General features: G+C 36.9%; 1 protein-coding gene across 1 annotated transcript; it reads left to right on the plus strand.

Moving 5' to 3' along the window:
- The first annotated feature begins 688 nt into the window (after positions 1-688).
- mtmr12 (myotubularin related protein 12) lies at positions 689-27,016 on the plus strand. Its single transcript, XM_049470624.1, has 16 exons — positions 689-868; positions 3,732-3,789; positions 4,575-4,714; positions 12,901-12,973; positions 13,966-14,102; positions 14,196-14,283; positions 14,589-14,712; positions 14,973-15,048; positions 15,381-15,478; positions 16,654-16,778; positions 16,860-16,938; positions 17,042-17,112; positions 18,058-18,227; positions 20,274-20,456; positions 22,263-22,421; positions 24,184-27,016. The coding sequence occupies exons 1-16, from the start codon at positions 800-802 to the stop codon at positions 24,769-24,771; spliced, it is 2,238 nt and encodes a 745-aa protein (XP_049326581.1). The 5' UTR covers positions 689-799; the 3' UTR covers positions 24,772-27,016.
- The last annotated feature ends 223 nt before the right edge of the window (positions 27,017-27,239 follow it).

Here is a 27,239-nt window from a genome sequence, read left to right on the forward strand (position 1 = left end):
GTGCACTACTTTGTCTTATTGTGCTGTGTTATTTCTGATACAAACAAGTATAATAAATACACATTTTGCAAGAATGTTCTTTATTGCTATGATTCTTTGCTATACAAGGTTGTAGCAAAAAGGGGGTTTAAAAAATATCAAGACTAACAGTGTGGCAGAAAAATAAACTGTTGATGGGAAGTAGTCTCTGATAAATCAAAGTATTGATATATAAACATTATTTGTAATTTAATATGTAATATGTATTGTATATTAACTCCATCTTAGAAAGAATCTAGTTGCAGTCTTGCAATTAGTGATCCCTAGTCTTTGCTAAATCTTAGCCTGTGACTAAAAAGTCTGTCTTTAAATATTTGTCTTTAGATGTGACAGGGTGTCAGACTAGTCTGTTAAAAGTATTTTTTAGATTCGTGTAGCGTATAAACAGCATAAGCTTGTAAAGCTTACTATTTTCTCACAGTTTTCTGTCTGTCAGTGAGAAAAATGGCTCGGTCTCAATGAAGGGCGTGGCCGCACTCCACACGGCGCGTTATTCGCTCCCCGCTGAGGAAGTGCCGCCTGAGTGGACGCTGGGATTTGATTGACAGCCGGGCGGTCCAATGAGGAGGCTCGGCTCCTGCGCACCAACAGCTTGGTGAATATTCGGCTGTGAGGAGGAGCCAATCCGGCGGGCCGGGCGCGGTTTAACAGGTTACTACTCTCCGAGCGCGGAAATCCTCCCGGAGCTCCGGCAGCGAGTCCGAGCGGCCGCGGGTTCACACCTGACCGGATCCGGCCCGCGATCAGCAGCGCCGCCGCGATGTTGAGTTTAGGAGGCGGAGGAGCGAAATCCAGCAAACCGTCCTTCGTGTCCTACATTACTCCCGAGGTGAGCGCGCCGTTACCGCTGCTAACCCGACTGACATTAACTAACACTAACATAACATTAACTAACTAACACGGCTAACTACCCAACTACCGAGCTCCGGTGTTCTGTCGAGTTATGCTACCCACCGATAGGTGCTTTTTACAGGACTGCGCATGCGCTGAACTACACTTTTTTGTAATGTTTTCATGTTTTTCACGATAATTCCTTAAGTTTTTATTGTGAACATTAAACAACCTGATTGAATGTTAAAACACTGCAAATAGCAGTTAACAAAATAATAATAAACTATAAAACTATATAAAAATACGTTTTGTAATCACATATTATATGACCTTAACATTTTACTTTACCTAAAACAGTGATTTAGCCTGGCCACATATCCTACCTAAGCTTCTTGCTGAGAGTATTTTCTAATATGGCTTCTAATAAGGTGCTTTTTTGGTACTTTTACCTTTTTTTTATTAATTAAATGCTACTAGTGCAGCGCGGTTTGACAAGGTAGCACAACTCGACAGAACACCGGCTCCGATCCAAACACAGGAGAGAAGTGACCGGGGGGAGTGAACACGCCGCGGTTTGGACAGCAGCCCGAGCTGCCGGAGGGGTTAAGGCTAGTTTAGTTTAGTTTAGTTGTGTTTAGCGAAGCTGCAGATAAACCCGAGTTTAACCCGGGTTTAGAGGAGTATTAGAGGTGTGTAAAGTGTCCTACAGAAACTACAGTTATAGCAAGGAGTTTATAGATGAGAACAGTCTGACTGAAACAGGCTGTTTATGTGGTTTATACACTCCTAACACTCTCACACCCAGTTTATCACTGACTGACTGACCCACTGCAGCTTTATATATAGTAAACAGCTCACAAGACTCATTCACTCACTAACTTACTCACTTACTATAAATACAGGCCTGTTATTAAAACGATATTACTTTCATTTTAAGACCACTTTATGCCACACTTTATGATACCATGGTAAAATAACAGCATAATAATGCATTAACACAATTACTTATAAAAACTGCTGTTCATTCTTATTATTATACATAATAAAACACTTTTTAAGATACTGGGATTTGGGTATAATATTTATTTAAATCCAATATTTATATATCCTAAAGTTTAGCATAAATAAACAAATCCAAGTTCTTTAAACAAAGTCAACATGCCATCTCTCTAAGTAAACACTACAGGCATTACTGAGCTCAGCAATAATGACTGAAACACACCGTCTCATTCAGTGTTTTTCAGTGCTTTATTTCTTTCTTTAATTAAAAGACATTAAATATTAAAGATCTGTCCTCAAAGCTAAATGTGCTACTTAGAAAAATCTAAAGTATAAAAACATATTCTGTTTTGTTTAACACTTTGTTTACAGAATAATTCCAAATATAGCTTTAATGTCTTTAATATTAATTTTACAAAATGAAAACACAATAAATGAGAAGAGGTGTGCCCAAACCTATGAATGGTACTGCATATTCTAAATAAATGTAACATAAATAAAGAGAGAGAAAAAAAAGAGACCATTTAAAGGTGAAGATGGATGATCACAAACCATCACACCGAGATAACTTATCCAAAAGCAGTGTGTAAGACTCGTGGAGGAGAACATGCCAAAACGCATAAAAACTATGATTGAAAACCAGGGTTATTCCATCAAATATTGATTTCGAAATTCTTACAATTTTATAAATATGAACTTGTTTTCTTTGCATTATTTGAGGTTTAAAAGCTCTGCATCTTTTTTGTTATTTCAGCTGTTTTTCTTTTTCTGCAAATAAATTCTCTAAATTACAATATTTTTATTTGGAATGTATGAGAAATGTTATCTGTAGTTTATAGAATAAAACAACAATGTTAATTTTTCTCAAACCTATACCTATAAATAGCAAAATCAGAAAAACTGATTTAGAAACTTAAGTGGTCTCTTACTTTTTCCAGAGCTGTATTATATATATATATATTTACAATATTATTATTATTATTATTATTATTATTAATATATATATATATATATATATATATATATATATATATATATATATATATATATATATATATATATATATAAAATAACAATTGTAGAATGTAAAACAGGAAGCAGCTCACTGCTCAGGATGCCACTGTTCCCACGGGATGTCCTTAAGTCATCTCTATGTAAATAAACAGGCCAGCTGTTTTTCGTTCCCTTCTTTCTCTTTATGAATTCATTAATTCTATTTAAAACCTAATGATGATTTTTTTTTTTTTTTTAAACCCCTTCAGGATATTTGATATATTTGTCATTAAATTAAGAGGTGCAATCTGAAGGTTTTGCTTTGTGCCCTTTTTCCTTACTCGTCGTTTTGTAACCACAAATAAAAAAGTAGTCTTAATGTGTAACTTTTTCTTTATGCTTTAAGAAAATTGTGTCTTTTGCTATTTTAGCATATATTTTAAACATGTTTTCCTTAATGGAGTATATTGCAGGCAATTCTGTCTTCTTCTCTCCTTTTCTGTTATAAAAACATGATAAATATGTTTTCCTGAGTCTGTCTTAGATTAATAGAATTTAAAACACAAACATGTCATCTGGTAACTCATCTCTCTTTAACTCAGAGTCTGCACTTAGAAAATTGCTGAATTTTAAATGTACTGGTAGTTTAAATGATGATTTAAAAATGCACTGTGACAACAAACAATGCAAGGCCTGGTAGACCACTAAAACTGTCCTCATCAAATAAAGAGTTTGGTACTGACTCATCATGCACCACTCTGTGTAAGCCTTGTGATAAATGCACAGGTAACACACAGTGCTACTTGACAGTAAACATAACATATACTGTGTGCTATATTTACCAGAAAGTATCTGTTTTATTTGTATAGGAAATAAAGTCTGAGAAGGAACCACCAAAGAAAGAGAGGCATCCAAACTTGCTACCAGGTAAACAAGAAAACCCTTTGTCAATATTTTGTGATTAGCAGTAATTAAAATAATTTGTTAACTAAGAATCTCTACACAGTCTAAATCTGCTCTTGACTTGATGTGTTTTGCTTCAGGCTTGATCTTGTGCATTCTTTTTGGCGAGCAGTTGTTGTTGTAGTTCCTCTAAGTCACTCCTGTAATAGTTTTCTACTTCCTCCCGAGGGGGACGTGGGTTGGCAGCAGAGGAAACACATTTATATATACACATTTGTATTATTATTACTACTCATACTTGTAGTAATAGTAGTAGGGGTGGGTGATATGGCAAAATATCATAATACATTTATTTATTTATATATTTTTTAAGGATCATGATAATGATTTTATCGCGATTCTTTTCATGTTAATTGAGTACAACCAAATAATCTTCCCATTTCTAAATACAGCTTTAAAACAGTAAACCATTTTGGTGAAACTACCCTTTGAATAGAATTTAATCTGGATAATCCGAATAGAATGTGCTTAATGATCCAGCATTATAGTAATGTTTTAATTCTTCATGATCTGTTATCATGTTGCACGAAGTAGTAGTAGTAATAGTAGTACCAACAGAAACCAGCTGAAATCCATATTTTTTTACACTATAAGGCGCACTTTAAATCCTTTAATTTTACCTTATCAGTGTGCCTTATTATCTGGTGCACCTTATGTATGATTTTTTTCAGTCAGGTATTAAGGAGCAGTAAAGCCACTCCGCTGAAGTCCAGTATGTCTGACTACTCCTAACTGCTCTTCATCTGCAGGGGAGGTAGTGTTCTGTAGTGCAGACCCCATCCTCAAACACACCCAAGATGACGTGTCTCAGCGGGGCATCTTCGGCACACTTCTGTGCACCAACTTCAGAGTGTCGTTCGTCAGTGACGAGACACCGCTGGAGGAGACGGTAAGACCATGTGATCAGACAGTCAGAATAAAGTAGCTGAGCTTTTTGCGGTTCATCTTCACACACCAGTCATCAGTCACACAATCAATTTAACTGTGTTTTTTTTCTTTTCTCTTAAAGTATCATATAGAGAGGCACTAGAACCTAGATCTAGAATATGGAGGACTAATCATGATGGTGGTGGTCTGACCAAAAGGTAGAAATTTGAATGATCTCCACCTGGATCAACATTACAGTGAAATATAATGTTATTTCTGTAGGGTAACTTATGTGATAAAAGGAATAAAATGAAAATACTTGTGTCAATCGATAAAAAAAATTAAACCTATTGATCACAACAAAAATCTGTGATTAACTGCGATTAATCGCATTTGTTTTTCTTCAGACGCAAAATAAATAAAAGAATAAATGTAAGAAATAATATAATTGCATTTTAAATTACAGCGGAGGTAGGGGTCAAACTTGGTGCCTTAATTAACTTGTGTTACAAAAATAGTAAAGCATTACTGATTCCAAATTAACAGGACGCGCTAACACTAACATTGACAGCCCTAGAAAATACATAAATGAAGGAATGAACGTTCATGAGGCACATCCAGGTCAACCTTTCTTTCTGAGATGTAACCAACAAGCTGATTTTTTTTGTTCTTTTTGTTGAAGGGCGGGACTCAATCTGTGTACAAATACTCCTATTCTGTAAACTCCTATATTTCAAAAAGTGACTGGCAGAAAAAGAAATCACATCCATATTTTAGTGGAAGGAGACCTTTAACCATCGACACATCAATTGACAAAGAGCAGGACATTTCCTAAACAGATCAATTTGAAACCTGCTTGAGTTAAGGAAGAAAAACAGCAGCAGCTCAGTAATGTGATAAATGTTTGTACAGCAGTGCAGAATGCAGAAGGAACACAGTTCTTGCAGTTCATAACCACACTGTGTGAAATCTTTCACATGTCTGTTTCAGCATTTCTCACTGCTGCACAGATGATCTGTAGAGATGAGAATTAGCAAAGTTATTTATCAGTACAGAACCCAGTCAACCCTACAGGATCAAAATAAACTACACTGACCATGTTTGTTTGGACGGCTTGTTGTAATATCATACAGTAACTCTGGTAGGTGATGGCAAGCTACATGAACAGGATTCAAACTGGCAATCTCCTGATCAGTAATGCATTTTTTATTATTATTTTTTTTACCCCAACCTCTGGAGGTGTGGGACCATCCCTAATATTTGGCTCGTCCTGATCCGAACCAGTAACTCAGGATGGGGGTTGGTCCAGACATTTTTTTAGGGATTGTGTATCTGCTGTTTTAACCCAGTAACATTTCTGTTTCCATTTGCAGCAGCACTGCTCAATCAGGATAAGGACATATTTGAAACAGAGCACTAGATAAAAAATGCTGAATAAAGAACAGTGTGTATTTATGCAGCTACCAGCCTCGTCCCACTTTACCATTATTGTCTAAGTAGTGCTAGGCAATTTTTTACAATTAATTTGGTTAATTCGAATTACAGTTTTAATGCGATTTTCAAAATAAGATAAGATAATCCTTTATTAATCCCACAATGGGGAAATGTACAATGTTACAGCAGTACAGAGGAAAGGACAGAGAAACAGGTCAGAAAAAAATATAAACAAATAATGATAAATCTATATATATACAAAAAACTATTACAGGAATATATAAAAGACACTTAAAAAAAATATATATATAGTAAAGAAAAAATATATACATCTAGTGCATAGAGATATGATTATTATGGTAGGGTGGACCAGTATTATTGCACAAAGAGTAACAGTGAATAAATATCAAATAAATAGTATATAAAAAGGTGAGAAAAATATTGCACGTTAAACATATTGCACAAATGTTGATAAGGGGGTCACTGTACAAAAATGTACAAAATGGAGTAATCGCGATTTTACATACAGACATTTTATTGTTTTAAAATCTAAAATATCTGAAAACACTACTCATTTCTGCAGTGTTTATCCGTTTTACATTGGTTTAAGGCGCCTCCCACAGACTAACGCGCACATATTTTCTAAACATATCTAAACTCTCAGTACAAGGGAAAAAGTTCCAGCTCTTTCGACAAACACCTGACGGGAGAAAGCATATATTTAGCTAGAAATAAATCCATCGCTCTCTGGTGAGGATCTGTGATTAGTTGTGGAAAACAATAATAAACTCTCCTTCAAAGTTTCTTCTGTGACTCAAACCCACATTCTGAAGAATAATCCCGGGTTAGTCAGTGTGTGAGTTTCTCCTCGGTTGTGTGGACATGAGGTCAGGGCATTAACACATGAGATTGTAAACAATGTTTTGAATCATTGATTCACTCAATGAGTTGACTCAGCCCAAACACCATTTTTTTTTTTTTTTTTTTAAACAAGTATACCTAGTTTGGAACCATTTCTAATTTTTAGTAGGGGGGAAATAAATCTGATTTCGTGTGAAATAATAAAAAAATGTAATAAATTTTAGGCCATAATTGCCCAGCACTACGTCTTCAGCTTGTCCTAAACCATCTTCCAAACTTCCTAAAATTACCGCAGACAATGTTTTGTGCATTGCAAAAAAATGAGCAGTTTCCTAATTTGATATGTGTTTTTGTTCAAAGTTTTTTTTATTATGTTTTATATTGCATCAGAAAAGAAAGTACATCATATACCCCATCCCCCAACCCTCACAATACCAGACATAAAACACATTGTTATATATATATATATATATATATATATATATATACGTTCCAATATACACATACATACATAATCATATGAGTAAATTAGGTTGTTAGAATAATTATACAAATAAATTATAGAATTATAAATAAGAACTAGATTAAATAACAATAGAAAATATTAAATTGACACAGTGTCAGCTTCAAAACCCTCAACAAAGGCCAGAAAAGGTTGCCAAAGAGTAAAAAACTTCCCAGTGGACCCTCTCATAGTATATTTGATATGTATTTTCACTGATTTTAGCTGATTTAAAGGCAGACTCAACTAAGCAGAACCAATGGCGTTATTTATAGCTCTGTTATGTGCAGGTACATTCCTTACTTGCTTTTAGATAGCAGAGACTGTACCATAGGAAATGTAGGTTAAATATCCACAGTTTTTAATTTTTTCCAGTTATTTTCAGTGTACAAACAGTTGTTTGCAATATTAGTATTGGTTTAAATGCTTTTTATGTACATATGTTTATCTATAGCAAAGAGTGTCAAAGAGGAACTGTGGCAGGAGACCACTTTTACTTTAGGTGCTATTCCAGGAACTCGAGTGTCTGACTCATTGTTGGAGTACAGTGTGGTGAGAAACACACCAATGTTGGTCTGAATTCACTAAAATAACTTAAAACATGGGGAAATATCTTACTCAGTATCACAGACAAGCTGTTTACAGTTTAATACTCTTGCTATTCATTGACTTGGGGCATTTTTACACCTGAAGAAAGTCCAGGCCAGAGTCCAAACCCAGATTGGTGGTTGTGTTGCATTGTATACAGTCCATTTTAATCTGGTTAGTTTTGGTTTCACACTGCAGTTTAGTGACTGAGCTCAGTAGAGGACTTTGGCTCTGTCTCCCCATACTTAACACTGATTTGTTGGGTGTTTGTAGAACGTTGTCATATCATCGAGTTGCTTTTACAGGTGTTGTGTGCAGCAGGATGAGCGTAACAGACTACCCTCAGGTTTCTTTCATTTCTGTTTATAAATAAGGCTTAATCTAGTCACAGTAGATATAGGAATCACTGTAAGCTTTTGCAGCCATACTTTTGTGCCGTGACACGCATGCACAAGTAGTGCTGAACGATCTATCACATTTGAATTGTAATTGCAATTTGAATGCACACAATTTTTTTTTAATCACAGGAGCTGCTATTTGAATTAGCCAATAGCCTGCAAGCGTGTGTGTGAAGATGCAACCTGCTCTTCCAGGGGATGCGTCACCATGTTTGTAGTTCGTAGAGTGCTGAGGATTGTAGTCTTTGGGCTCATAATCACTCCCATGCTGAGTGTGAATGACATAAAATTACATTACATTTTTTCATTCATATTTTTGTTGAACCTGACAACTGCATTTAATCTGAGAACCCTGGGAATATTTTATGTGGAAAGAAGTTTATAATTATATTTGATAGATATGTTAACCACTAATACAGGTTTATGGTTTAATGGATTAAAAATATTCACAATTTAAATCACAATAGCAATACTCATTACTACTCTAATTTTACTATACTAATTTTCAGTGCAACACCAGTTCTTGGTCGTCTTCTACCATTTTATGGGTGATGCTAGCCTACCTCTTTTTTTTTTTTTGATCGGTCTGAAAGTCCCAACCATCTAAACAGTGCTTTCCGACTGTAAACAAATCAGACCGTGATTTAGTTGTTCCGGATTGAGACCCCCTCATTATTCAAAACTTTATTTATTCATTATTCATTATTCAGTTTGAACATGCTGATGATGAAGCATGAAAAAATATAGTGATATAAGTAGTCATAACCATGTTGTGCTATAGTATTCCAGTTTTAAAATGTCTATCCCAGTTGTTCTGCAGTCTAGTTCATGGTCATCAGCCATGGTTTAGGATGTTTTCTTTTTAAAGCTGAAGTTTCTGTGTGTAGTTCAGCCAGAGATGTAGAGTGAGATTAGGTGTTGGTGAGGTTTCGACTGATAAAATAGCAGGGTTAAAGCAGGAAGTACAGACAGCCTTCACACATAACTAAGTGGTGTGAAAATAGAAACCTTGTACTGTGCTCAACAGCAGGAAATGTCCACCCTGTGTGAACACAGTTACAGTGAGTTTCCTGTGCTGTTATTTCTGTGAGTACAGTTGTGATCGGACGTTTACTTGCAGGCATAATGAATGAAATCGCATTATTGGACTTTTAGTGAGTTTTCCCAACTGTTCTTTTTCATATAGAAAAAAAAAGAGTTGAATATAGAGCGGCACGATATTGGAAAAAAATTACATTGTGCACCGTCTCGCGTCAGAGATCCGGACTGAACAAAAGCTGAGTCAGCTGATCACTCAAAACACAAGGAAAAAAGCAAAACAACAAGGATCGGCCCTTTAATCAGGCATTTAAATGGCTTTTTTAAGGCAAATAAGATTTTTTCTTATTTTTTAAAAGCGTAATTTCGGCTGTAACTGGAAATATTTGTGCAAAATTTTGCTGGACTGAGGTTCACAGCTTTTGTCAGGCTGTTTGCCACTGCGTTTACAAGCACGAGCCAAACCATGTGGAGGCCATGTGGTTACTCTGTGTTTGCGTCCACCCTTGCGATTCTCAGGTAGCAGCAGCCTGTCACTCACACAGACACAGAGACGACGCTGTGTATCTACTTCTTTTGTCAAGCAGCAAAAAAATCATAACATGATGCGTTTTTATTGAATTGCCTTAGGTGACATTGCACATAATGCAGTGTGATTGTTGCGCATGCTCACATCACGATCATGCTCAAACAATATATCATGTAGCCCTTGTTGAATATAAACTTTACATGAACTACAAGTTTAGTTATTTTTGAGTTTTTCCAAAAGCAACACACTTTAAAATGTATAAATATTGGGTCAGTTTCCCAGACAGGAATTAAGCCTAGGTTTTTTTCTTTCTTTCTGTTTAGGGGTGTACCACATTGTAGCATACACACTATTACAGTTATCATTTGTTATATATTAAATAAAACATATTGTGATAATGGTGGTATTCTCTATTGAAAGCAGTCTATTTTGTATTTGTTTTCCTAGTCATTGCTTTAAGGGTATTGTTTGTTACTATTATTATATTATTGTTTGTTTGCAGTTTATATGTATGCACAATTTTTTTTAAGCCTGTTGTTTGAAAATTTTATACCACTACAACTCATTTTATTTATAAAATGCAGTTCGCAAATAATGCAAAAATCAATTTGATATTCATAAAGGTTTAAGAGTTCAGAAATCAATATTTGGTGGAATAACCCTGGTTTTTAATCACAGTTTTTATGCATTTTGCATGTTCTCCTCCACCAGTCTTACACACTGCTTTTGGATAACTTTATGTCTTTACTCCTGATGCAAAAATTCAAGCAGTTCAGCTTGGTTTGATGGCTTGTGATCATCCATCTTCCTCTTGATTATATTCCAGAGGTTTTCAATTTGGTAAAATTAAGGAAATACATTTTTTTAAGTGCCTACAATTTTTTTTCCAGAGCTGTATATTTCTGACATTTATTAAATATTTTATTTTAATGTTTTGACATATTGATAAGAATATTGTTATCATGTACAGTTGTGGTCAAAAGTTTACATACACTTGTAAAAAAACAATGTTATGGCTGTCTTGAGTTTTCAATAAGTTCTACAACTCTTATTTTTCTGTGATAGAGTGATCGGAACACATACATGTTTGTCACAAAAAACAGTCATAAAATTTGGTTCTTTCATAAATTTATTATGGGTCTGCTGAAAATGTCACCAAATCTGCTGGGTCAAAAATATACATACAGCAACAAAATTTGTCAATTTTGGTGATGTAGCGAGTTGTGTCAATCAAATTAGCTTCATGTCATGGCCTCTTCACTTCTTGTAAGTGATTCTGATTGACTACAGCTGTTGACTTCTCATGAGCCCATTTAAATAGGGCTCATTTGACCCAGTGATTAGACTCAGCTACAAAAGCTACAATGGGAAAGTCAAAGGAACTCAGTGTGGATCTGAAAAAGCGAATTATTGACTTGAACAAGTCAGGGAAGTCACTTGGAGCCATTTCAAAGCAGCTACAGGTCCCAAGAGCAACTGTGCAGACAATTATACGCAAGTATAAAGTGCATGGAACAGTTGTGTCACTGCCACGATCAGGAAGAAAACGCAAGCTATCACATGCTGCCGAGAGGAGATTGGTCAGGATGGTCAAGAGTCAACCAAGAATCACCAAGAAGCAGGTCTGCAAGGATTTGGAAGCTGATGGAACACAGGTGTCAGTCTCCACAGTCAAGCGTGTTTTACATCGCCATGGACTGAGAGGCTGCCGTGCAAGAAAGAAGCCCTTGCTCCAGAAAAGGCACCTTAAGACTCGGCTGAAGTTTGCTGCTGATCACATGGACAAAGATAAAACCTTCTGGAGGAAAGTTCTCTGGTCAGACGAAACAAAAATTGAGCTGTTTGGCCACAACACCCAGCAATATGTTTGGAGGAGAAAAGGTGAGGCCTTTAATCCCAGGAACACCATGCCTACTGTCAAGCATGGTGGTGGTATTATTATGCTCTGGGGATGTTTTGCTGCCAGTGGAACTGGTTCTTTGCAGAAAGTAAATGGGATAATGAAGAAGGAGGATTACCTCCAAATTCTGCAGGAAAACTTAAAACCATCAGCCCGAAGGTTGGGTCTTGGGCGCAGTTGGGTGTTCCAACAAGACAATGACCCAAAACACACATCAAAAGTGGTAAAGGAATGGCTAAACCAGGCTAGAATTAAGGTTTTAGAATGGCCTTCCCAAAGTCCTGACTTAAACCCCATTGAGAACATGTGGACAGTGCTAAAGAAACGGGTTCATGCAAGAAAACCATCACATTTAGCTGAACTGCACCAATTCTGTCAAGAAGAGTGGTCAAACATTCGACCTGAAGCTTGCCAGGAGCTTGTGGATGGCTACCAAAAGCGCCTAGTTGCCGTGAAAATGGCCAAGGGACATGTAACCAAATACTAATGTTGCTGTATGTATATTTTTGACCCAGCAGATTTGGTGACATTTTCAGCAGACCCATAATAAATTTATGAAAGAACCAAATTTTATGACTGTTTTTTGTGACAAACATGTATGTGTTCCGATCACTCTATCACAGAAAAATAAGAGTTGTAGAACTTATTGAAAACTCAAGACAGCCATAACATTGTGTTTTTTTACAAGTGTATGTAAACTTTTGACCACAACTGTAAATACCCTAAAACACTGTGATATTATTTTTGGGACATCTCACCCACCTTTACTATGTATACTTTTGACCCTGTGCTGGTTTCAGAAACCTAAAATTAATAGCTATTTGTTCCAAAGTGATGTTCGTTGTAGTTCAGCATATCAGCCTTTGTTGCCTGGTTCAGTATTGCAGTGTGATTTAAATGATAAACATGGTTAGGCTCTCAGAGAACTGCTGTATCACCCAGTGCCTCTTTGTTTCAGGCACAACACTTCAAGAATAAGCTGTATGGAGAAAATGACATTCCTCTAATGTGTGTGGATCACATCTACGGAGGTAAAGTTCACACAGTTAACAAGTGCTGTCTGTTTAAAGTTAAATACAGTAGCAAGTTTGGACACACCTCTTTTCATTTAATGTGTTTTTACATTGTAAGTGTGTTCTAGTGTGTTCTGTAGTGAACTGATTGTTATGCTAAATAAGCTACACTGCCTGACCAAAAAAATAAAATTTGCCGCCCAATCTAATATTTTTTTGGAGCGCCTTTAGTCTGACCACTGAGCAAAGTCTTCTCCAGCACATCCCAAAGATTCTCAATGAGGTTAAGATCTGGACTCTGTGATGAACAATCCATGTGTGAAAATGATGATCTCATGCTCCCTGAATCACTCTTTCACAATTCCAGCCCCATGAATCCTGATATTGTTATGTTGGAATATGGTCGTGTCATCAGGGAAGAAAAAATCCATTGATGGAATAACCTGGTCTATATTCAGTTTATTCAAGTAGTCAGCTGACCTCATTCTTTCAGCACATACTGTTGCTGAACCTAAACCTGCAGACCAACTGCAGCGTCAACCCCACATCACTTACTTACTTAAATCCAGGTGGACACTTTTGTTTGGCCAGGTAGTGTATATGGGCATATGGTTTGTATAACTAATATTAAGATTATTATTTTTAAAAGTACAAATCACCTAAAAGCATTGATAAACATTCAAAACTTTAAAATAAATGTTAATTCCATCTCAGAATTTCAACACTAAATGATAATGCCTATTAGGCAATGTTGAATAAATGTTGAATTAATGTTTATTCAATGTTTTTGCTATTAGGGAGAAAATGTCATAAAAAAACAGCACAACCCTAGTTTACAGTTATTATGTCTTTAAGCCCTGCTAAAAAAAAATCCATCTCAGACCAGCAGGTCATCCAGATCAAAAATTACCCTTTGCTGGTCAAGAGCTTGTTAACAAGCTAGCCAGTCTTGAGCTGGATTTTTTGGTAGGGAGATCTCATATCTCTTCAAATGCTCTTCTGTTTCGTAGTTTACGATGAGAAGAGGAAGATGATAACCGGAGGAATGCTGAAAAACAAATATCCATCCAAAATGATCATTCACTGTAAAGATCTGCGTGTCTTCCAGTTCTGCTTAACTTTCACCAAAGAAGAGGATGCCCGGAAGGTGAACCTGCCTGCATTTAATTTAATAGGTTCAGCAGTAATTTAGACTAGAGCTGAAAAAAAAAAAAAAAATTCCTCTCTCTCGTTTTTCTAGATCTTTCATGGTATTGCTCACCACTGCCTGGAGCCAAAGTCACTGAAGTGTGTCTTTGCATTCTCATATGCTGTCTCAAGAAGTCCAGGTATGATGTGTGGATGACATCGTTTTGTATAAATATGGGTGTTAACACTGAACTGTTTGGTAACTCAGGATTTAAGTGTGTTACGGACATCATGCACAAACCATAACCAACAGCACAACCTGCACTGAATAGGGCTATAGTGTGATTTTGAACCATATCAATTGTCTTTTGTCTACATTACACCCATAAATATAAGCAGTTAACAAAAACATAACACAATGAATTCTGTAATATTGCTAACACACTAAACTCTGTTACATAGTTACTGTTAGTGATTGCTTTATTTTCTAATAATGGCTTTCTAGAGATGCAGAGATCACAGAGGACCGTTATGTTTGACTCAAAAGAAGACTGGGCCCAGGAAATGAAAAGGACCAAAGGAAACTGTAGAATAGTAACTGAAAATGAAGGCTTCAAACTGTCTACACGGTAAGTGGTGACTTTCATAGTGACTAAAACAGCGCTACAGTATCACTGTTCACTACTGCCCAGTGAGCCAGTGTCTTGGTTGCACTTGATTTATCACTGTTCATGGGTTTAATCTCCTAATTGTCTAATTAATCAGTTTCTCATCTAATTCACGATAAGGCCAGATAAGCATAGCATTATAAGAATGCAAAGAGAATTCATTAAGGAAATTATTGTTCTTTTATCTCACTATAAAGAGTGTTGTTGAAACTTTCTTTCAGACTACCCAAGTACTTTATCATTCCATCATCTGTCACTGATGAAGATTTATTCAAATTTCAGGGGAAAGGATTACCAGTAAGTAGTTTTGTTATATATAATATTTTTTGTATCTTAATTAAACTTTGTATTGAAAAGGCAGATGTATGAATAATCATTAGACATGTCTTATGTGTGGTATGACAGTCTCTGAGTTTAAATGACTGAATGATAGAGGAGTGCAGTCTGACTGTGTTTTATTATACTGTGATGAATGATGCAGCAATGGAAACAGAGAAAGGGGACACGTATTTAAACATCAGTTTCCTTCTTTAATAGATCTGTAGTCCAGCGTGCACAGAATTGACACAAACTCCAGGTTCAACAATTCCAGAAAAACTAAAACAGGTTTTTGCTGATGTGTTTTAAAGATATGGTGTTGGTCTCATCATAGTGGCTGTGCTTTGTTCAAAGCCTCCACTTTGCCTGTGCCGCAGGAAGATGGGGTGATACAAAGATACATGGAAAGGTAAAGTATTGAAATCTACTTTTTCTTGTTCTTTGTAAAATACAGTAGGTCTCTCTGAGTTGTATATGATGCTGCACATGCACTGTCTGCAGTAGATAGTAAAAGAAAATATTCAGAAAAATGAGTCGATCACGAAAAAGCACTGTGTCTGCGTCAACCCGTGAATTAGTATTCATGGCCCCGCTGAAGCCTGCCAGCTATGCCGTTTTGTCAGATAGGAGCTAACAGCGCTAGGAACAGCATGGCAGTTCGTTCCTGTGTTATTTGTGCAAATATCACATCAGTGTTATAGGCTTTTACCCAGTAATTCAGAGCTAAAGAACTAATGGTTAGAATTTTTCTAAGGAACAGCATGAGCGAAGTACAATTGAAATAGGTAGGTGTATGTTTAAAACTGTTCTATTTACACTAGTTTAAAGTAAAAAACAAAACCATGGGTGGATTTTTGGACCTGGACTTCCCACCTCTGTGTGTAACTATAGGTTTACATAGGATCTCCGGTGGATTTCTTGTTTTACAGAAACTCTAAGACTAGGTCAGCAGCTGAACTGCACTTAGCAGGGCATTACACATGTAAAAATAACATGACATTGCAAAGACTGTTATTAGTGTAAAAATGTCTTTATTTTACGTTTTTAACTGTTGTCTTGTTAGCCAATCAGCAATATATTTGCATGTATGGAAATTCATGAGCAAGAGCTGAAATCCTTGTTTTTCCCTGCCCCATTCCTCCACCAGACTAAAGCAGCGTTATACCGGATCACTGGAGTTTTTTTCCCACAAAAATCAGCTCACATGGCATTCATTTATTCTAGAGACCACAACTAGACATTTTAAAATTAATGAAAAAACTATGGAATGAGTGATGCACTGAAATGCACTTTTTTGACCGAGCCGACACCAAACTAAATTAAACATATGCCTGAAGAGTGAAACAGTTTTTTTCAGGATTTATTCATTTTTCACGACTGCAAAAACTAAATAGGCTAAAGCACAAAAACAAATACAAAACTATGTTACACAAAATGTAATATGGTCCATCCCTAATTCATTTCTCCTACATGCTGCACAGTTATTACATATAGAAAGAAAGAAAAGCTCTCAAACCTTGTATTTTTCTTCTGTTCAGAACACCAATGTGTGTGTGTGTGTGTGTTTTGTTGTGTGTGTTACAGAATGCTGGATGCAGCAGCCCAAACCCACCTTTACTCTTTAAAAATAGAAGATCTCTCAGAAACGCTTCCCACCGTCCAAGATATTCAGCAGTCTTACGCCAAGTTCAAGCAGTTTTTTCTCATTGGTGAGTTCTGATTGTATTCTAAGCTGATGCATATTAAATGTTCAGAACAAAATTAAATACATTTTCCCCTTTTTTTAATAGACAATTCGACAGATTTTTGGGTGTCTGATGTGAAGTGGTTCTCCTCTGTGGAAAACACAGGCTGGATGGATATTATCAGGTCAGATTCTGTTTTTCTAACCCCAGAAACAGATATGCTGGTACATCCAAAGTTGCTTATCATTTTAGACAAGAACAAAGGACTAACTCTATTCTCTTTGCAGGAAATGTCTTCAAAAAGCTGTTGAAGTGGTGGAGTGTCTTGAAAAAGAAAACACAAATATCCTCATAATGGGTAGGTTTTGGAAGCTGGTTCTCATCATTTCAGATGTTCTCAAGTAAATAGTGTGAATAAAACTAGGCCTGTCACAATAATTACTTTACTGACAATTTTGGACTGATGACCTTAATGTTGCACATTGAGTTTACTCTGAAAAAATGCATGCTAATGCTCAAAATGCTAGTATGAACCAACAAGTATGTTGACTTTGTTCAAAAACTGTGATTGATTGTTTTATGTACACTATCCGTGAAAAGATTTAGAACATGCCTATTTTTTAGTTGTCCAGTAGCAGTACTGTATGGCCCAAAATTTTATTTTCTTAGCAATATAAGCAATTTTCTTATTAATGACTTTATTACTGCACCTGCCAGACCTCTAATTCTTCTCTTCACTGCTGCAACTTAGACTTGAGCCGTATCTGGATGGGATTAGTTTCACTCCAGGGGGTCCTGGAGTAATTTTCTTTTTTATGATGGTCATCTGTGATTTTTATTCCCGTACGGAATGACCATTTACATGTTTTTCTCAGACGTCCTCTGAGAAAATTACAGACTGAACTCCGTGGTCCTCTGGTAATTTTAGTTTTAGAGTTTTCTCACCTCACGTTTATTAAAATAGCCATTTGTCCACTGCCACGCACCGTAATTACACTTTGAACATGATGTTGTGACAGAGAAAGCCCAAAACCTCACTAATCCTCTTGTTTTTTTTTATTGCAGTCCAGATGCAAGAGTTTTATCACCTGAGTATTACACTCTGATATATTTTTTAAATAGTTTAAAATCCATTTCCAAAGCTCAGTTTATTTTCATTGTTACTTACCTGCTGAAATGTAAATGCATTACTATATAAATAGAATAATACAGTAAAACATGCAAAAAAATATATTATACGTTTTTTGTTTTTTTTACAATAAATAATGTTAGCTAGCATGTTGCTAAATTTTTTTTTTCTCAGAGGAGGAAGGTACAGACCTGTGCTGCGTCATATCCAGTCTGGTTCAGATCATGCTGGATCCTCACTACAGAACGCTGACAGGATTCCAGGGCCTGGTGCAGAAAGAGTGGGTGGCAGGGTGCCATGCCTTCCTGGATCGATGTAATCACCTCTGTCAGAAGGACAAGGAGGTAGTTGTCTCACCCTCAGTCATTGTCTTTGTTTGCTAGAAAGCTCCTCCTGGCTTTGTGGTGGGTCTCTCTCACACTTACAGTAATATTCCAGCAGTGTTGTCTGTTGTATCTGTGTGGTACAGTTAATTACCACAAACAGTAATGTCAATGCATTTTGTTATACTTCAAAAAAGATTAAAAAAATGTTTCTATAATAATAATTAAAAAATTACAAATATATGAATACTAAGTCTTTCATACACTTAAAATGCAGTTTAATTACTTTACAATATGAACTAAGAGAGAGAAATGTAAAGGCTCATTTATACCTCTGTGTCGTCAAGTTGCCGACTGTGTAGCCTGAGCGAGTGCCCTATGCAGCTGTGGTGTGTTGCGTGGTGCATCGGGCTAAGCGCTGCCACTACGATTGGGAGGGCACTGGTTCGCATCCTGGTCATGCAGCTTGCCATCAGCTGCCACAGCCCTGAGAGAGCACAATTGGCCTTGCTCTCTCTGGGTGGGTAGATGGTGCTCTTTCCCCTCATCACTGCAAAAGATGATGTCATTCCTCTGTGAGCTGATGTATCAGAACCGAGTTGCTGCGCTTTCCTCCAAGTGCACTTGATGCTACTCGGCAATGAGCATCAGCAGCAGTTTGACAAAAAGGCAGTGGCTGACTTCACATGTATCAGAGGAGGCATGTGCTAGTCTCACCCTCCCTGGTGGTGCGGCATTACTCGTGATAGGGGGATATACAGCCTAATGGGTGAGGCAATCAGCCTAGCTAAATTGGGTATAAAAATGGAAGAAAAATTGAAATAAGTAAAAAAAAAAAAAAAAAAAAAAAAAACTGTAAGCAAACAATAAAAAAAGCTTTAATAACTATGAAATACTATTAAAAAATAAAAATAAAGAAGCTTGCCCGTTATAGAAACAGTCTGTAATAAATTGCAAACGATTCCAATTTCTGCTTTTCTGCCCCAGATGCAAAGCTCATGCAGGTTGAGAGATTGACACACAGCGGCAAACGAAGATTAGTCTAAATCTATAGCTGATCAGTGAATATACAACTCTGGAAAAATAAGAGACCACTTAAAAATTATGAGTTTCTTTGATTTTACCTAATTAAAAACCTCTGGAATATAATTAAGAGGAAGATGAAGGATCATTACCCATCAAACCAAGCAGAGCTGCTTTAATTTTTGTACCAAGAGTGACAAAAAGTGATCCAAAAGCAGTGTGTAAGACTGGTGGAGGAGAACATGTCAAGATGCATGAAAACTGTAATTAAGAACCAGGGTTATTCCACCAAATATATATTTTTTTAACTCCTCAAACTTAAGGAATATAATTTTGTTTTCATTGCGTTATTTGAGGTCTGAAAGCTCTGCAACTTTTTTGTTATTTCAGCCATTTCTCATTTCTCGCAAATAAAATCTCTAAATTACAATATTTTTATTTGGGAGAAATGTTGCCCGTAGTTTAAAATAAAACAAAAATGTTTATTTTACTCAAACATATACCTATAAATTGCAAAAAACTAAAGTGGTCTTTTCATTTTTTCCAGAGCTGTATGTGTGTTCTAAATACCCATCTCTACTTCTCTAGTATGGGGTAATAAATTAAATAAAATAAATAAGTTAGCAACCTAACTGAAGCTCAGTGATCCTGTGGAGTGTAATGTGGTTAATAAATGTTAATAAATGATTATGCATTTGTAAACAGTGTATAATGTGTATAATGTATAGTCATCTCTAGTAATCAGCTGAAGGCTATACGTATAGATGATAATGAATTTAAAAATGCTAAATATTGTATTAAGCTGGGAGCGCGAAATACGTTTTTTTTTTTTTACCAAAAAAAAGGTCTGGTACTCTTTTTACTACAGTAGCATTTGTATTGTTGCAGCCAACAGCCTTCCAACTTGGCTTCTTCACACCCAGTTTACAGCATTTAAACTGTAAAGCCTATAATTGGCTTGGTTCCAGGTAATCTAGGCTGTGGTCATGGGTTTAAGTGCAGTCAGATCTTTATGGCAGTTTGTGTTTTTTTGTGTTTCTGCAGTGTCAGTCTCCATCTCCGATCTTCCTGCTCTTCCTGGAGTGCGTGTGGCAGCTGGTTCAGCAGCATAGTCCGGCCTTCCAGTTCTCCGAGACATACCTGACTGTGCTGTCCGACAGCGTTCACGTACCCGTCTTCAGCACGTTCCTCTTTAACTCCGCCTACCAGAGGGAGAGCACTCTGAAGGTACAGCTGATAACTCTTTATTAGGATGTCTTAAGAATGTAAAAGCGTTTTTTTTCTCCGTGGTTCAGTTACAGACGATCAGCTTTCATTCAGAGTGGTGTTGCATCATATAAGGAAATTCCTACAAGCTATAAATTTACAGTACTGGTTAAAAGTTTAAACACACCTTCTATTTTAATGTTTTCTTTACTATTTAAAAAAAATATTAATCTACAATGTAGACAATACATTATTATTAGACATGAAAACAATTAAGGACACTTATTAAGGGACACATATAAAAGTCTAAACCTGATGAACTGAGGTGGTGATTTAAGGTGATTTAATTGGGATGAGCTGGAGCTTCACAGCATGAAGAAAAAGCATCAACTATTGTTCAGCACCTCCAGGAACTCCTTCAAGATGCTACAAAAACTATTCCAGGTGACTCTCCCTCATGAAGACACAATAATGTACCATATTTTTTGCACTATAAGATCCACCAAATTACTAAAAATAAACGTCTATTTTTTTCTCTATTTTCATACAAAGGGCACACCAGATTATAAGCTTGCCATTATAAGCGGCACTTGTTAGGAGCATGGGGGGTCACCATGTTTCCTCCCTAATTCAGCAGGTTTCAGCAGGTCTCATTTGGATACCTGTAAGGCTAAGCTAAGTTAAGAAAACAAAACTATAATTCTTAAAAAAAAAAAAAAAAAAAAAAACACATTTTCAAACAAGTCAGACAAGTCAAACCAGCACTGGATGTTAATCTACACAGATTTCTCTGCTGAAAACTGTTTATTTGGGTGAGTAAAGCGCTTCTGTTTATTTACAGTAAGCTTAGATTTCCAGATTTCCACCAAGGCTGGAGCATTAGCAATAGCGGCTAACCACTAATGCCGCCTAACTGCTGCTCAACAGCGCTACACTGAGGAACCCTGAGTGTTCCGGTAAACCAGGGTGATATTATTTAGCAGTTCATCCCACGTAGCTTGTTTTAACACTGAAAACACGCAGACTACAGTCCAATTTACTAACTTGTTATCTCTGAAAGGCTAAATGGCTAGCTTGGTTAGCAGCTTATGCTAATACTGCTCCTGCAGTGCTAGCTGGAGTTATCAGTAGGCTACAGGCCGATAATACTCACCTGTAAGCAGCCGAATGGCTAGCGCTTAGCGGGTAATGCTAATACTGCTGGAGAACTAAACTAAAACTCCTGTATAAAGCTGTACTTCAGCAGAGTAGCTTTACTGCTCCTTATAACCTGATTTTTAAAATTCATACATAAGGAGCACCGGATTATAAGGCATTTTTATACCAAGAGTGTGCAGATCTGTTCTCAAAGCTAAATGTGCTACTTAGAAGAATCTGAAGAAAAAAACATATTCTAATCTATTTAACATTTTATTTACAAGGTAATTCCGCATGTGTTCCTGTATAGTTTTAAATATCCTGTATAGCTTTAAAATCATAAAAAGAAAGAAAGCGCATTGAATAAAAAGAGGTGTGTCCAAACTTTTAACTTGTACTGGTGTATTGCACCTATTATAGTTCTTTTGTCAAGTAAAGCCATGAGGAATGTTTCACACTTTTGAATAAAATGAATTATTAAAATAACAGCTTTTGCAGCTTTGCAGCAAATAGAATGTAGGCTCCATTTGCAGCCGTACAGCAGCAGTACAGTAACGACACAGTGTTGCCTCATCAGGCCAAGAAGCGAACAGTTCCCCCTCTGTAGCGTCTGCAGCAGCACGCTCGGCTGCTACTTCCTTCACACGGACACACCTCTCACTTACTTGCACTGCTTGATTGTTTTGGCAGGCCGAGTCACAGCACCCACAAAGAGGCCCATTGAACTGTCCTGCAGTGTGGGACTGGTCGGTGCAGTTTGACTGCAAGGCCCAGGAGCTCTTCCTTAACCCTCTGTATGCTGATAAGCTGAAGCAAGACAAAGTCCTACGCAAGGTTCCTCGTCCCAAGGTAAAAAGAGAGAGAGATTTTTTTTTAAAGACTCTACAGTGATTCGTCACATGTAGCATATAATAATTAATGTGCCTTTACTTTTGCACAGTATAAAGAGAAGTTCAAATGGGTGCAAAAATGTTGTGCCATATTACCCACCCCAAATGATCACACCAGGGTACTGTTTTTAGCAAAAGAAAAATTCACACTGTTCTCATTTCCCATTATATATCTACTAGAGACAGATTATATCTCTTCAGTATCATTTATTTTACTTTAATCCTGGATATATCGAGTGCATTATTAGTATGACATTCTGGATCATTTACTTCTGTTCCAAATCTGATAAAATTCTTGTATTTATTAATATCTTAGGGGTGTGCCATATCATATTGTAGACCATTATAAAATTTGATCTTTTGTTGCAGTAGTGTATTTTTAATTCAATGTTTTCTCATATCGGCAAAAGTATTGTTATTGCGAAAAGGTACATGTAGCATTTGCCACACAGAGAGGCTAATTTCACCCCTGAACAAAAGAAACATAAAACAAACAAGTATGTCTCCACATGTCTACCAACGAATAAGAGGGAGCATAAAAGCACAAATTCATAGGAGCCACTGGGAAATGCTGAGCAGAATTTGGTTAATATTTATCTATAAAGATGATTTTAAGTAATTTTTAAACATTTATGCACATTCTCATCAAAAACATGCAAACTGCCACCAAGTTAGATCACTTTGGACAAACTCAGCTAGGATGAGTTAACGTTAGTGGCGCAAAAATGGAGTATGCAGCGTATGCGACGCATAGGGGTGCCGCCCTGGAGGGGGCGGCAAATCCAAGCCCCAAATAAATTAGCGGAGCGCGTTGGGAAAGTAATGACAGGACGCTGACGATTTTAAAACACATTTCCCCAAACCCCTCCCCCCCCCTGATGTTTCTCTCCCCTCAGGGGCACAGATACTACGTTTGCATACACCCCAAAAAGTATGTAGCTGCGCCCCTGGTTAACGTATAAGACTTTACAGTGTGGTTTACTCTAATGACTGGGAACATCATCTAATTTGCTGGTAAAAATATATCTAACTACATTGGTTGAGCCTGATAGTTATATATTAGTAATGTAGCTAAACAATGTCAAGTCCAGATCTTAACCTCATTGAGAATCTTTGGGATGTGCTGGAGAAGACTTTGCACAGAGTTCCAAATCTCTCATAATCCATACAACAAAGATCTTGGTGAAAATTTGGTGAAAAAGTTACACTGGATTGTAATAAATCTTGTGACATTGCAGAAGCTTATTGAAACAATGCCAGAGTCTTTTTTTTTTTTTTTTTGGCCAGGTAAGTATATTGTATGTATAACACAAAGTCTTTGCATGGAGTTGTAGAGGTTCCTAATGATGATCTGCAGTAATACATCCCATGTATTCTTGAATATTCTACTGCAGATTGTTTAGTAGGGGGTTGGTAATTTCAGAGATAGGTCTGGTAATGTAGATGGCTGTGGCATAGTATTTGTGTCTTCAAGGCAAGCTCTTGAGATGGCAGCAGTATGTGAACGAGCATTGTCCTGTTGTAATATTGCACCAGTGTTAAAAGGTAGGGCCAAAATGTTGGGCTTTCAAAGTAAGTATACTGTAGACCAAAGGAGAAAAAGTCTGGCACTATGAAATTGCACCTCAAACCAGGCAATAAACCATTTATGTTGGCATTGTTGCTTTTGTACTTTGAAAAACTGTATTGTAATATAATGGTCTTTGTCTGTTGTTTGGTAGCACCAGCGCCAGTTGTCCTTGCCCAGCTCTGCCTTCAAAACTCCACCTAAAAAGGGCTTTTTCAAGGATGAGACGGAGAGTCTGAAGAAGATGCTCAGAGTAAAACGCATCAGTCGCTGGATGGCTTCACCTGATTCTCCAGCAGCGAACACGCGTGAGTTTTACGAGGCCTGGCAGCGTCGCCCTCTGGATCATCACGGCCTGCTACTGCCCTGGCTGGACGGGCCTGCAGTGCGTCTGTGGATGCAGCGGTACCTCCGCTGGATCCCTGAGGTGCAGATCCTGGGTGGAGGCCCGGTGGCGGTCACCAACAAGATGGCTGAACTCCTGGTACAAGTACAGGAGCTCAGAAAGAAGCTGGACCTGAAGGGCTGCTTGCAGCCAGAAGCAGAGCGGGTCCAGCTGCAGCCCCGCCCGCTGGCTCTGGCTCGAAACTCGCTGCGCCTGTCCTCCGCCTTCCCTTTCGCCTCCAGCCGTAACTGGACTTTCAAGCCGGTCATTCCCACAAGTCTGCTGCAGAGCTTAATGCTGACCGACAAGCTAGCCAGCCAAGAGGATGAGACCACCGAGGTTATAAGCTTGGTTTAGGAGACAAAGATGCGTATGTATGTATATAGCAACATAGATTAAAGTCATATATATATTCCAGGCTATAGTGGCCTTAAGCAGGTGCAGTGCAGAACAACATACTTAGTAATAGTACCATTCGTGCCCTACTGTATCAAATCACAACACTTGAACTAAAGCTTAAGATCAAGGTCTATATATGTAAGCATTACATCAATAATGGCATGTTCCCTTTTTTATTTGACTGCCATATTCTATATTCAGGTTGGCACATCATCACTTTTCTATAGAATGGGATAATCATTCATAGCATCACACAAATTCTAATATTTACACTACCATTCAACAATTTAGAAAAACGTCCCATTTGGTCACAGACACAAGTTTACCAGGAACAATAAATTATTCAAAATTTAGACTCATGGACAATATTTGAGAAACACAGACAGAGGTAGTGTGTAATGCATGAGTGGCAAAATCCCAGATGAAGTTATAGAGGTTCATCATGGTGTCTTGCAGTAATCATTACCATGCAGCTTGAATATTCTCCTGTAGATTGTTTTATTTCTGTTTTTGTATCCCATTTTCTCCCCAGTTCACAAGGCCAAGTACCCAACCCACTCATTAGGACTCCCTCTAAGACTAGTGATGCCTCAACACAGCAGGAGGGTAAAGACTAACACATGCCTCCTCCGATACATGTAAAGTCAGACTCCCCCTCTTTTCGAGCCGCTGCTGATGAACCATTGCCGAGTAGCATCACAGCATGCTTGGAGGAAAGCGCAGCGACTCGGTTCCAATACATCAGCTCACAGACGCCTTGTGCTGCAGACATCACCCTTTAAAGTGACGTGGGGAGAGAGCGCCATCTACTCACCCAGAGAGAGCAAGGCCATACATGAACAGAATTTGAACCGGCGAGCTCCCGATTATAGTACAGAATTTCTTTTAATTACAAAATTACTGAATTGGAATTATTTAAATGGTGTCTAAAATTTGATATAATTGCCAGGTTTCCAAACGGGGATTAAGCCAAGTTATTACTTTCAATTTAAAAAGAAAAATTCACATCACCATGTTGTCCAGGACTGGGTGTAATCCCTTGACTACAATGCAGTATGTTCCAATATGTTTTCCCCATTAAAAGTGCTATTTAAACGAGACTAGGCTCGTACTCAATCTGCCTAACCAAATATAGTAGCTATCATTGCATATACATTGAAAATACAAAACTCATTTTAATAGCAATTATTCCAAACTTTTTCCAGGCTTAGTAAACTGTTAACTCTGTAAATAACGTCTCTACAGTGAGATTCCAATGATACAGTATGCAGTACTTTGAATTTTCGCATTAGCTTAAGCTCGTGTTGTGCAGATTTAATAGCTATTTGGTTGATTTGGGCACTGAAAGGATAAGCTAGACTAGCCTAATAAATCTACTAATAAACAGCCAGTATTACACTGAATATTTTTATGAATAATTAACATGTTTAGAAAGTATGTATCGTAGCTGTCCAATGAAAAAGTAGTATCTCCATTTTAGTTTACTACATAATTTGAACAAACAGACTGGCCCTTACACTGTGCTATTTTTTTTTTTATAAACAGACCAATAGAAATACTTCAAAGTTACCTGAAATAAACTCTTTTTACATTGACTTCCATTGAAATGTTAGAAGGTTTTTTTACTCTCTCTTGTAAAGTTTCTTTTTTGGAGATAATTTTAATTGGACAGCAATGATACGCAGATAACAGGAAGCTTTATATGTAATAAATAGCCTTGGATAGTTTGAGTCTAGTGTTTCTAATGCTTTCTACTTTATGCAGGAAAATTTGTTGTTTTGGTGCCATCTGGTGGTAGTTAAATTTTATAGTCTCAGAAAAACAGGAACTAAATTAGGAAAATCAGGAATATCCGTTAAAACGAGATTTTATTTTTTATATATTTTTTTGTAATTTACTTTTAATTATTCATATTCACAGCCTAGCTTTATTTGGCTTATTGGCCAATATTATTTTGAAGTGAAATATCAACTTGATTGTAAAATACTGTTTTGCACACATACCTGAGACAGATGAATATTTGTATTTTGCTTTCTCTTACTGTAGAATACCTCACATCAATGTTAAATCATAGAAACACTCTAGCAAAAAGATTACATTTTTAGGACTAGAAACTTGTATAAGCTTAATAGGAAGGTAAACTTATCAATCAGAATGTAACAGAGTAATTTAGACAGCTGCCACGCCAATGATGAACATATTTCCTGCAGCAAACCAAATGCCTTACTGTCTATACAGGGATTATTCTGTAAATATAAAAAATCACATTTTTTACACATTTGTTATCAGCTAAAAAAAACATTTGCAGAATGCCAAAAGAAAAGTGTGCCTTTTCTAGTCCCACCCCACAGATCCTGCTGTTTACTTACTTACTGTGCAGTAATACTTTTACAAGGTGCCTAATCTTTAGTTTTTTTTTTATTATC

Source organism: Astyanax mexicanus, chromosome 22 (genome assembly GCF_023375975.1).
Source record: "Astyanax mexicanus isolate ESR-SI-001 chromosome 22, AstMex3_surface, whole genome shotgun sequence".
Taxonomy (NCBI): Eukaryota; Metazoa; Chordata; class Actinopteri; order Characiformes; family Acestrorhamphidae; genus Astyanax; species Astyanax mexicanus.